Consider the following 13422-nt stretch of genomic DNA (forward strand, 5'->3'; position numbering starts at 1 on the left):
AACTTCCTAAGACTATATTAGTTATAACAAGAACATAGACAAAAACAAAATATATGTGAGTGAGAAAATTCAGAGCTAATGTGAAAAATAATGTTGAAAAGTGAAAATGTTGAGAAGTCATAGTCTGAAAAATCAGTGTCAGTTAAGAAAATAGACAAAGTTTCACTACCAAGTGTAACTCTGCTCCTTACTGTCATCCACAGGAAAATAGTCAGATTGTGACATCTTGACTTAAACATTAGCATAATTACATCTGTTTGCTTATGAGCCATCAGAGTTTATGACATTCTGTTTTCATAGCCAACAGTCACTGATTTGAGTGGAGATGAATCAGGCTCAAATATCTCAATATGAAAACTGGAAGACAATTAATTTTTAGGAAGATGATTTATGAGAAAAATAAGGTTCTTAGTCCTGCAGTCATTAGTCAGGGAAACTCCTGTTGACTTTTAGTAAGAACTGAAAGATCAGACCCTAAAAATGTATACCCCTAATTAATTCTCAAGAAGGGTCATAATAGTAATTTTCAAGTGTACTTGCTCATATGCTTCTAAATTATTTTGCTTGTTCTCAGTTACATAGTTGCTAGGAATTATGCTTTCATTACTAAAATAAATGCAAATGAAAAATGTTATAACACAATGTAAAGTATTAATGGGATTCAGATGTGAATATTCCTTTCACCTAACAAGAGGGTAATTTACGCTCTTGGCCATGTATCACCTAAGAGCTACGTTTCTGTGAATTCATTGACAAAAGACACCAGGGTTCTTATCAAGGTGGTGATTTTTCAAAAGGAAGATGAAAGACACATTCTTGCTATAAATTGTTTAGTATGGCACTGTTCTCTGGAAAACCAGGAAATGGGTGATTGTGCTTTTGTGTTGACATCTCTGCATGAGACCCACCAGGTGGCACTGTAGCCTAGTTGACCTTTGAACACACAGGCTTGGCCAGTTGACACATTAATAAGCAGAATTAGGCTCAAACTGCAGGAGTTGCACACATATTCAGCAGTTCCTATATGTTATATAATTGCCAATCATTTTAATTTCCACCTTCTGAAAGAACCCTGTTGTCATCTCCAAATGTTATGTGTCAGCAAGTTTGTCTCTATATTAGTTCCTGGAATTATATACCCTTTCAACAATTCTCTCAGCTACAATCATAGAACTTCAATGTAAGTTAACACTATATGAAACTAATGTGACTGAGAGCAGAATCTGGCTTAATTGCAGTACCTCTGTGTATGTATGTATATAGCTGCATTTGCTGTTTTATTTGACTGCCATTTCATCACAGTCAGTCTTTCTTCTGATTCAATGTATTGTAAAATACTTTAAAAATTACTAATGAAGTGCCAGACTTTCAGGAGCTCAGCACCCAAAATGTCCTAAATTAACTGGCCAGGTTTCCAGAACTACTCAGCAGCATAGGATTTCCAGATTTTTGGGGAGAGTTTGCGGGATGGGCAACTCCAGGCATGGGATCTCTGGCTTGGGGGCAGGGGAAAGGAAAACCAACAGCCCCATGGCTAAGAGGCTGCCACGGCTGGGATCTCCAGCTGGAGATGGGTGGGGGTTGGGGACCCAGCAACCTCATGGCTGAGAGGCTGCTGTGGCTGGAAGGCTACTGCCAGGCTAGGGTACCCCACACCCCAGACAGATCCCAGCCGCAGGACTTCCATGCCCAACTGGGGTTCCCATGGCTGGGAGCCATGTAGGGTGCAGAGCCCCACCAGCAGCTGCAGGTGCAGCTGCAGCTGCAGAAAACGCAGCTGGGGCTGGAAATTTTCATGACAAGTCCTGCAGTCCTGCATTTTCGCAAAAATTTCATCACAGGACATTTTTGCGTAAATGCAGGATGAGGGACTTTTCATGGAAATTTGGGACTGTCCCATACGTTGCGGGATGTCTGGCAACCCTAAGTAAGCAACTCACTCTCTTTTCAAGTTCCCCAATTATGTTTTGTTTGGCTTGGTGTATCTGTCCAGGTTCCTGTTCTCAATGGGACATTCTGAGTGCTGAATATTTTTCAAAACCTGGCTGCTTTACAGAGATGCCTAACTGGGAGATAAAGGACTTTAAAATCTGTCCCTAAAATATATTTATGCCTCTAATTGAGTATTTTCTAAGTTTATCTTTCATGCATGTTCTTTTCACAGACTCTGTTCAAGTTTTTTAGTTCTCTCTTCATTTTTGATTTGTTTATCCTCCCCTCTTCCCCATCACAGTCTGGGATGATAACTCACCTTCATTTAATTTACATGTAAGATATTTGGGACAAAATATTTCAGTGTCTATGAAGTTTAATTCTACGTAAGAGAGGCAATACAGTCTAATGGTTGGCACATATGCCTGTGAGTTAGGGCTCTTGGGTGTTAGTCCTGGCTTTACCATGTATTTTAAGATATGTGTATCTTAGCATAGCGCTGCAGTGAAATATACTAGTAATTCATGTGCCATAGAATACTAAAGCTTAAGTGGCCTTATTACGCAAAGTGAAACTTGAATTGTTAGATCAGCGTACATATAGTCAGTATTTAACAAATCTCACATTATGAAAAGGAAAAGAGGTTAATGGAAATAACATTAAAATTAGGACTTAGAAGAGGAAGAGACCTGTGGCTTGTGCTTGTTGTGGTCTTTGAATAGTTACCAGTGAAGCTTGTGGGGGCGATTTGTCATAGATCATGACATCCTGTGAAGAACCTGCAGTGTGGGACTTTGGCACACCCATTTTAATCACAAGATATCAGAAACCGCTTGATAAAAGTTTCCAGTGACGGGCTATGGAAAATATGAGGATTGGAAATGCCTAAGGCAGCTGACTTTAACAATTTTTAAAAGAATTTCTGGTGCATTTACCATATTTTCCAGACAAGGAGCATGAACTATAAACAAAGAAAGGAGAGTTTGCAATTTTCAGTGTCTTAATATCACTATTCTATGTTGACTTTCAAAAAGAGAAATTAGGAGGGAAAAATCTGGGTGGCCCTCCTTCATTCAGTTGGCCACAAGATTGTCATAACCAAGATGGTCTCCTGGTATAAGTTAGTTTTGCTAACTGCGCTTGCAAACATAGTATTTGTGGGGTGTGTCAACTGAGCTGTAGCACAACTTTAATTGAATACAGGGGGAACACACAGCTCCCACAGTCAATGTTGGGTGCAGTCAGCATGCACTGCATTTCACATGCCCTTGCCTTATGTGCATGTCACATTAGTGATACTGGTAGGAAAAAAATCTATGCATACGGAAACCAGCAGAATCTGGCAACCCTGCTTGTGGGCAGTGGTAAACAAAATGCCTTGTGGGTAGAGGTGGAAAAAGTACCCAAGAAGTTACTTGGGTAAAAGTACAGCTGCTTGGGGATTACTTAAATATACTCCACCAGTATCCTCCTGTAAAACTACTTGAGTGAAAGGACACACACATGCATACACACACATCACGTCTTGATTGTACTCCGGCATCCAGAAGTGAGGGCAGCTGCACTTTTTCTCAAGTAACTTTATGGGTACTTTTTGAACCTCTGCTCGTGGGGCACACATAGAACCAAGATGAGCCGCAAGTTGCTGTCCGCTGTTTTAGATGGGAATATGGAGTTGCAGTTGCTGACTTTTGAATGAAGTGACCTGACCACTTTTGTCCGGTAGAGATCTCATGATATTTTTCATTAGAGGAAGGGTGACTAAATTCCAATGTGAGTAATTACATACTACTTACTAACTATATACTACTTACTGTGCCCATTTAATTAGGACCAGTGTTTGCCCTGACTCTGACAGTGGATTGCCAAGTACAGGTGCTACATTCCATCATCAACTCAGGTGTCTACATTTCAGTGATGGGGACATAATCCCTATATATCTGTTACTTGCCTTACTTCTGTGAGGCTCAATTAACATTTGTAAAGTACTTATTTAGACTGGGGCTGTAGAACTTTGAAGTATTATTAAAATAACATTCTTAAGTAATATTGAAGATCTGAGTATAAGCACAAATGCAAATTACGTCAATGTTCAGGATGGTCTGATTAAAGGTGGCATATCAGTCTTGGAATTTTCTGCCTTCACTGAACTGAAAACTTTTTGTAAAGAATAGGTACTTTCCATGCCTGAATCTACTTTTCTAGATTAAAAAAAATTTACAGTAAGTGACATGCGTGTAATGCATTTTACATATATCCTGTTCGTGTATTCACCAGCTAGACCAGGGATCAGCAACCTTTCGGAGGTGGAGTGCTGAAATTTGACCTTTTGACTTCTGTGTACAGTCCAAGTACCAGTCATACTTTTTAAAATCACTAATAGTCCTGCTCACAACAGCTTCATTAATAAATTAGATGCACAGCTTTACTGTTTAGATGGTGGTTTGTAGCATTAGCTGGTCTTGTGTTAATCCACAGGCAGATTGGCTTTCAGTAAACTTCTGGCTGCATGGGGGAGGAGGGGCGGAGCTGCAGTCCTGCCTCACGTGCCGATGCAAATACTGGGGGTTGCTGACCCCTGGGCTAGACATTTTAGTACCTAAGGAATCATAACAAACTAAAGGCTGAGTCTGTAATTAGGGTGTTTCATGGAATGCAGCGTAGGGCCCTGTTCTGAACTCCTTACAGTATTTGAATAAAACTTTCACTGAGTTCAGCATTTCAACTGAAAAAGCAGACAGAATAGGACCCACAGTCCAGTAAATGTGGCCCAGATTACTGTCTCTTACAGAGAAATGAGTATGAAGAGCCCTGGGGAAAGTAGGACAGTTCTACAAAGTTTGCTGCCCTTCTCTCTTTCTCCTACCCTACTGTGTCCTCCTCTGGCTCCATGGAGTGCACAGGAAGGTGAGGGCATAGGGAAGGGACATCCCCAGCTTTGCAGATTTGTTTGCATGCATAGTTCCTGGTTTGGCTGTCTGTCTTGTCTCTCCCTTGCAGCACAGCTTCTGAAGTAATTGTCCTTGCGTTGATTCCTACTTTGACTGCTCAGTAAGCAGCTGCAGAGATGGAAGTTAAACCTTTGAGGTGTATTATTGATACCCCTGTTTCTGTGTAGAAATCTGGGAAGTCAGAAGGAGAGAGCATCATGAAATGAGAAGTACTGTGAGTCCTTCAGCTCTTCAGAGCCTACTCAGAGTTCCAGGTCTTAGAATTTCACCCTGTGGGGCTTGCTAAATTTGGATATTTTGATTTAAAACGCTGGAATGATATTGAGATATCTCAGTGAAGGCCTTGCAAGATTACTGGTGTGCCTGCTATTTAAACAATAAATGTGACAGTTCTTTCTCATTCTGACCGCTTTGATTAGAGAATTTGCAGTTCATGATCACTGAAGTGACAGAATAACTCATAGAAGCTCTAATAACAGAGAAGTAGCTGTGTTAGTCTGTATTCTAACAAAACAAAACAGCAGAAATGTAGCACTTTAAAGACTAACAAAATGATTTATTCAGTGGTGAGCTTTCTTGGGACAGACCCACTTCAGCTCATCACCTAATAAATCATTTTGTTAGTCTTTAAAGTGCTACATTTTTGCTGTTTGGTTTTCATAGTAGCTCTTTAGCCCCCTCTCATGAGCCATGTCTGAACATTTATAGTACCCACCACAAAAGTCAAATTGCTTGGCTCTCCTTGTGAATAATTAGATTATACTTGCTCACATCATAATCTTGCACTAGAAAGACAGGAAGTTTTGTACACACAGAGCTGTCTCCAAGTACTGTAGCAATGATGAAGAAAGTCATACAGGAAGCCTGCACTTCCTGACAGAACCACATGCAGTATATTGCCTCACATAGCCATCTCTACACCCTTAATTATCTAATTTTTAAAAAATCCCTCCATTCAAAAGACAGAAGCCAAAATTCGAAGTGCACCAGAGAGAAAATTAACTTTAGTGGAATACAAAACCCCAAATTCTCTTTTCTTTAATGTACATGACAGACATGAGAGAGAGAGAATTGGTCACCAACTAAATATTTAATGGCAACTGTGATGCTGGCAGCCCAGGTGCCAGTTCATGCAAACGCCTCTTGGTCTCAACTGTACACTGACAAATACATAGCTGGAATTCAGCTCACCTACGTGCTATTATTCTTAAAATAGGTATTAGATTTATGAACAATGTGTTTAGACGTTATGAATGCTTTTAGATTGCTACATACACGTATATCACTTACTAGCATCACATTTATAAGGTAATATTTAAGTGTTCGCTCTGTGACAGTAAACGTGTTTGTTCTGGAACCACCAGAGAGGAGAAAAGCATTTCCAAGTGTGAAATAGTAGTTTGCTGCAGGAGGCATTATGTCTTTCCCATTGAGAGGACCCGTTGAAACCAGATGAACTATTGTGAACCATCAGAGAACAATGACTTTATTGATTACTTCCTCTCTTCCTCCCCACACCCACAAAGAGGATACATCAAAACAAAAAAGCAGTAGAGTAGCACTTTAAAGACTAACAAAATAATTTATTAGGTGAGCTTTCATGACATAGACACACTTCTTCAGACCATAGCCATATGAGAAAAGAATGGTCTAAAGAAGTGGGTCTGTCCCACGAAAGCTCACCTAATATATTATTTTGTTAGTCTTTAAAGTGCTACTTTACTGCTTTTTTGTTTTGATAGTATATAGACTAGCATGGCTTTCTTTCTGTTACTAAAGAGGATACATGTAAGTGCACTCCTCCCATCAGCCTGAGCTCTGAGGGAAGGGAATAAAATCCCTAATGAGAAGGAATTGTATCTCTATGCTGCGTGGAGATGGAAAGGCCAAAATATCTAAGCATAAGTAAGGATCCCCAGTGCCTGGTTTGTGTTAATCTTAGAAATACATATTTAGCCTGCGTATTACTGCAGCGTCTACTATCTTTTGGAACCTAAGATTGTAACTCATTTTTTTGTAAAGCAAAGCAAGCAGCCCTGTAGCACCTGAAAGACTAACAATTTTATTTATTAGGTAATGAGTTTTCATGGGAAAGATCCATTTCTTCAGAATGTGGAATTAAGCTACCACGCCTGTTGGGGCAGCAGTCAAGAGTCAGGTTACTGCTCCTGACAGTAGCGGTAGCCTGACTCCTGGCTGCTGCCCCTGATAGGAGCAGTTTTCCTTCTGCCCCTGACTCTCAGCTGCTGCCCTTGACAGGAGCCAGGAAAACAACCAGCACGGCAGCTGGTCAGTTACTCCACCACTCAAAATCGCATTAACCTGAGATATGCGCGTATCTCTGGGTTCTACTGTAGTGTGAAAACAGAATCGAGTCCAGATTTATGACATTTATACTTGGAGCTTTATAAGTTGTACAAAGCTAAAAACAATTATGAGCCAAATTGTCTGGGGAAAATAATTTAATCAGAAAAATGTGAATGTGAATTGGGAATTGTTGCCTAGATATCCCAAAAGGCAAAAGCCCACAATCAAGGAAGAAGGCCCTCTTAATGGTTTAGCAAGGAAATAAAGATAATATATTAAAAATGGAAGAAAGGCAAAGTTCACAGTAACGAGTATAAATCAGATGGTAAGAAGTGTAGAAAATAGATAACAAAAAAAAAAAAGGGGCACAGGGAGAAATCTATGGCCAACAGAATTAAGGATAGTGTGAAGGAGTTTTTTTAGGTACACATGACATAAAAATAATCTTAACAATGGTATTGATCCATTGCGAGACAGATACGGAGGAATTATCAATAGTAATGCAGAAAAGGAAAAGTGTTTGATAAATATTTCTGTTGGGAAAAAACATAAATGATACAGTCATATATGATAACGTTCTATTCCTCTAGTATCTCAGAAGCATATTACACAGTATCCACTAAAGTTAGACTTTCTTAAAATTATTGGGGCCAAATAACTTGCATCCAAGCATTTCAAAGAGTTAGCTGATTATCTCCCTGGATTCCTATCTCTTAGAGCTGGAAGGGAACTTAAGATGTCATTGTGTCCAGTCCTGTGCACTCACAGCAGACTGAAACACCATCTCTAACAGATTTTTGTTTAATCTAGTTGCCCCAGACCCCTAAGTGGACCCACTCAGCCAGGGATCCCAGGCAAGAGAATGGAGTAACTGATACAGATCTTGATTAATACAGAATGAAAGGTGGTAATATATAGTTAATGTCAATCAATATGGTTTTATGGAAGATAGGTCCTGTCAAACTAGCTTTATATTTTTTAAGAGATTAAAATTTAGTTGTACAAGGTAATAGTATACAAACATTTAACTTGGCACCACGACATTTTATGTAAAAATCTAAAATTAAATAAAATTAAAGTGGCAGACATTAAATTGATTAAAAACTGTACAGTAAGTTTCTGAATGCAAATGTAAAGGTGGAATCCTTCAAGTGGTGTATATCTAGTGAGGTCTTGCAGGCATTGTTTCTTTGCCCTATGCCAGAGATTGGCAACCAAAATAGCACAGAGTGGCTGGGGCTTCTGGGGTGGGGGTGCATGCAGTTGGAGAGCTTGCCTCTCCTCGCCAAAAGTGGATGGAAGGAAGACACCTGTCCTTAAAGTAGTTAAGTTCTGCCAGCTAGCTGACTAATATAAATCAAACACCTGTGCAAAGTCATAATAACCAAATGTCTGTGAGGCCCAGACTTAGGAGTCAGTGATTTCTAAGGCATCATTTTGGAGTACACATTGGCTACAGTTAAACTACAGCACAGTGTTGACAGAAGTCACTGTCAGAAGAGATTTCCTGATAAAATTTGTGTTGACAGAGTGTGGCCACGCACAAAAGTCAATCAGAAGAGCGCTCTGCTCTGTCAACTAAATGGACTGCTCTGCCACTCTTTGGACAAAACAGGCGCATGGAAACACAGCAGACAGGGCTGCCTATTTTCCTGGACACACTGTCTGTCAAGAGGAGGCCCCCTAGAGTGACCACGCACCTTTTTTGTCGACAGAACCTGTTGACAAAAGGTCCTCTTCCTCATCAGGGAGAGGCACAAGGTTGGTGGCAGAGGTGCCGACTTTTGTCACCATGCTGTCAACAAAATGCTTTTGAGCTGCTTTATTGTGTGTGGACACTCTCTTTTGAAAGAAGTTCTTCCAGAAGAGATCTTCCAGATGGGCTTCTTTCTTAAGATCGCTCTAGTGTAGACGTAGCCTGGGTGAGAGAAGCACTCTGCTTAGTGGGGTGGCCCTGAAATTGTAAACCTTGGAAGTTTTCAGAAGTAAAGGGACTTCGTAGTAGCGTGGGCACTTCGAAGTACCCAGAGCTGACCCATGGCCACCTGCAAGCCTGCACTTTGAAGTTGCACACTTCAAAGTTGCCATGGGGGAGATTTAGCCTAATGAAGTGCTGCATATGCACCGCAGCACTTCATTAGTAATCTCCCAACACCCTAATTACCATGCCCTCTTTGAAGTTGGGGGCTAGTCTAGACGCAGCCTTAGTGACTTCAATAGAAAAGACTTCCGCATTAAGTCCTAGTTAATAATCCCCATCAATTTGTCACCTTGTATGCATTTTGCAGGTAATCTGCACATGGAGGCCTTTGGTGAGAGTTAAGGGAAATCAATTCTATATAGGTAGTGCTCAGCATTTTGCATTACCAGACTCATTATGCTATAGTAAACACCATCCCATGTCAGATAGACATCTACTGTAATGCTTACTTTTATTCAAATAAAACTTATCAATATTTCAGATATTTCATGATGTGGCTCAGGGTTCTATGTATTACACGTATGCATCCTCTCATACTGAATCCTGCTATAAGCAATTAACACACTACCTGAAGACGTTCAGTCCTATATAGCTATTCCAGAAATATGTCTGGCCAATATATCACTATCTGACAATAAATCAATAGCAAACTGCTATTCAAGATTCCAAAAAAATTAACATTTGGTTTATTATACACACACTGTAGTATGACATTTGCTATTAAGTCTATAAAGCTTATTTCATTGTGTACAAGTGACCAGGGACAGAGTGATAGAAAATCTGCCATTTTAACAAAATTCATATTGTTAACCTAAATTCAACTTGTGTTTTAAAATTTTCTGGAACACTAAAATGTCATATAAATAAATGTGTACATTATACATTTATAGTACATACAGCATATAAATTATTTAATAGTTAAATTCACTGTGATATAGTCAACCAAAAGTCAGCCGTGATGTATAGTGAATGCTGTTTATTGCTATGATTGGCGTCGGTACTGGCCCCAGATGCTCTTTAGATGAAAAAATAATCCCAAGAAGTAGTTCCTTTCGTAAGGTAAATTAGGGCTGAACCCCAGAGAGAGGACTTTCAGTGCTGCACTTGAGCCATTGGTCTAGCTTATTAACAATGGTGTTTTGCTACACACAAATGAGAAAAGTAAGCTGAGGGGAGTGGGTAAAACAGATTCGTGGTATAGCAAGCATGTTGGCCCCAGTATATGGCATAAAGCATCAATTAACATGCTGTGAGAAATAATATTTCAGAACCTTTGGAAGCATTCCTATGGGAGCAGGTGATCCTCACCAAATGACTTTGCTTTTAGGTTTTTAGGTGATGCCCTTAAGTGCACAACTGACTCCTATTACTGACTAGCAGCAAAAGTAAATTAAACTCATACACATAGACACTATATGCATCACTTGCATTCACAGGATTACAATTAAGTGTCTTAAGTGCTTTGGCCATGTCCTATCATTTTCTCCATCAATCAATCCCATTTTTTCACTAACCCCATGATGACTGTTCAGAAGGAGCACTGGGTGTGCTTACATTGATGAACATGGTTGATGGATAATGGAGGCTGGGGAAGTCTACACCTCCCCACACTCTGCTAATGTTCCCTGCCACATCCACAGGCTTGGGCTTCAGCAGGACTCAAAGCTCTTCCAAGCAGTCTGAAGTTAAGTTCTGGCCCTGGCTAACTGAGGTTCAGGGCTCCTTGGAACTACTATGGGCACTGGCAGGCCAGCCAGGGTGTAGTGGGTGCTGATACGCACGCCCAGATTTCAGGCTGCTGTGGGCACCAGCCCAGGTTAGAGGCTGTGTTGGCAGACTAGTCCGTGAGAGCAAGGGATGTGATAGGATCTCAGGCAGAAGGGGTGGGTGGACTCACCTCCCCAAATGGGAGCTACGTGGATTGGTCAGGTTGGTGAATATATGGTGCCTGTTCTCTACATTACATGGAACTTTCTCTGCATGACTGCTGAGAAAATGCTAAGTGAAAATGCTTAGGCTTGCCACCCTTCATTCAGCACTCTCACTCAGAAGCTTGCAGGATGGTGTCCCTACAATGATGATTCTTCACTGTACTGTAGAATTCTTGTGCCTCTCTTCCTCTTCTTCAGCAGGCATCTTCACTCTCCACAATCTCATCAATTGTACGCAGCAAATTTTCAAACGTGGGGCGTCCCTCGGGTCTCTGGGAATTCAAATGCTTTGTTGTATTAGCAGTTACTAAAATCACATCAGGAAGATTTTATTTTGCTGAAGTAATAATATGGACAAAAATCAAATAGCAGAGAAAATTTATCTCTAAAAAGAAAAATATGCTGTGAAATGTAAGTCAGTGAGAGGCATTGGAAAGAAAAAAAACAGGTAAATTTCTATTAACCTAAGTTTTGCTAGGACACCTCATACCCAGTGAGGCCATGAAATGAGGTTGTCTACTATACTATTTCCTATTAATATAAAATGAATTTGCAATCTCAAACAATGCTGGAAATGCTATACAGCTTTATTCCTCTTAATAGATTTTGAGGTGCAAGGTTATTGTGTCAATAAAGCAACACACAAATTGTCATGCTGAATCAGACTCAAGAGACATTTAGGCCAGTGGCTTGTATCTGATGGTGGCCAAAACTAGGTACTCAGAGGAAGGTGCCAGAACCTTCTCATTAGGTGAAAGTAAGACTTGCTCCTCACTGACTTTATACCTCCCCATAAATCCTTAGGCTACATCTATACTAGAGAGTTTTGTCAACAAAACCTGGGGCATCTACACACAAAATCTGTTTTGTCAACAGCCTGTTGACAAAACTCAGCACTTCCCCTGACAACGTTCTGCCTTTCCGTGGTGAGGAATAATGCCTTTGTCAATAGTTTCTGTCAGCAAAAAAGCCTGGTAGATGCTCGGGGGGCCTCTGTCACCAGACAGGGCTTGTGGTTCACTGGGTAGCCCTGTTTGCTGAGCTTCCAGTTGGCTGTTCAATCTGCTTGTGTGTCAGATGTGATCTGTTGACAGAAATTTTGCTGGAAGATCTCTTCCGACAGTAACTTCTGTCGACAGATGCCTGTAGTGTGGATGTAGCCTTAGAGATTGGTCTAAACCCTGAAGCATGAAATTTAACATCTGTTCTAAAATTTGTTAGTCATAGCTGCTGTAACTATGAATATTTTTGTTATCAGTATAAATATTAAATCCATTTTTAAATTGATAAATTCATGACATCAGCAACATCATGTACAGCGAGTTCACAATCATAATTATACATTTTGGGAAAATGTATTTCCTTTATTAATTTTGAATTTACCACCTTTTATTTTCATTGAGGGTCCCCATGCTCTTGTATTATTAGACAACAGAAACAAAAGATTCTGACCTACCTTTTCTATACTATGAATTATTTTATATCCAGCAAATTGACTCATTTCCAAATGCAGTGTTTCTCAATCTTTTTTTCTAATAAAGATCGCCTTTTCAAAAAAAAAAAAAAAAAAAAAAGTATCCCCAGTACCTAAAATTTTCAGAAACACAATTTTTTCTAACACTGCTGCACATTTGTTTTAACAACTTAATCATAACTGGTTGGTTGGAAGAAATTGCCTATAGTCAAAAAACTTGCCATTGTACTTATGATTGTGCAAAAATGATAAATTAAAAAAAATTAGATGAACACAAAATAACTTCAATTTTTTTATGCATAAAAAGGTTGAGAAACATTGAGAGAGACACTGAGATAATGCACCTGTTGGAACAGCTCTGAGTACCCCTAGGGGTACACACACACCTGCTTGAGAACCTCTGCCCTAATGGGCTTCCTGACACTGATATCATTAAGCATGCCTAATCATTTTTTAAAATACCTTTTTGTTAGTTGTTATTCAAAAGCATTTTGTTTGATTTTGCTGCCTCTGATCTTTTTCAACATTTACACTCAATATCCTTTTCTTGATCCCGAGGTTGTTAGTAAAGGCATACTAATATAGTTATGTTGAATAGTAACAGAGAGGAAGCCGTGCTAATCTATACACTATCAAAACAAAAAGCAGTCAAGTAGCACTTTAAAGACTGGCAAAATAGTTTATTAGGTGAGCTTTCGAGGGACAAACCCACTTCTTCAGACCATAGCCAGACCAGAACAGACTCAGACTCAGTATGCAGATGAGCCCCTATAGTGACTCAGAAAGTTATGGGAACTTTCACTAGAGAACATGGGTTTTGTTAGTATTATTATTTGCATTATGGTA

The 13422-nt window shown here is 39.8% G+C and overlaps 1 protein-coding gene across 5 annotated transcripts in view; it reads right to left on the minus strand.

Moving 5' to 3' along the window:
* Positions 1–7416: 7416 nt before the first annotated feature.
* The window catches only part of TEC (tec protein tyrosine kinase), a 93850-nt gene continuing 87844 nt past the window's right edge, over positions 7417–13422 (minus strand). For 3 of the 5 annotated variants that reach the window (XM_074992730.1, XM_074992734.1, XM_074992735.1), the window contains one exon: positions 7418–11374. In XM_074992730.1, coding sequence (XP_074848831.1) covers positions 11297–11374 — 78 coding nt within the window. In that variant the 3' untranslated portion in view covers positions 7418–11296. Of the gene's footprint in view, positions 11375–13422 lie in introns of all 5 variants that reach the window. The other 2 variants (XM_074992732.1, XM_074992731.1) reach the window with 1 other exon arrangement.

This window comes from Carettochelys insculpta, chromosome 4, assembly GCF_033958435.1.
Source record: "Carettochelys insculpta isolate YL-2023 chromosome 4, ASM3395843v1, whole genome shotgun sequence".
Taxonomy (NCBI): Eukaryota; Metazoa; Chordata; order Testudines; family Carettochelyidae; genus Carettochelys; species Carettochelys insculpta.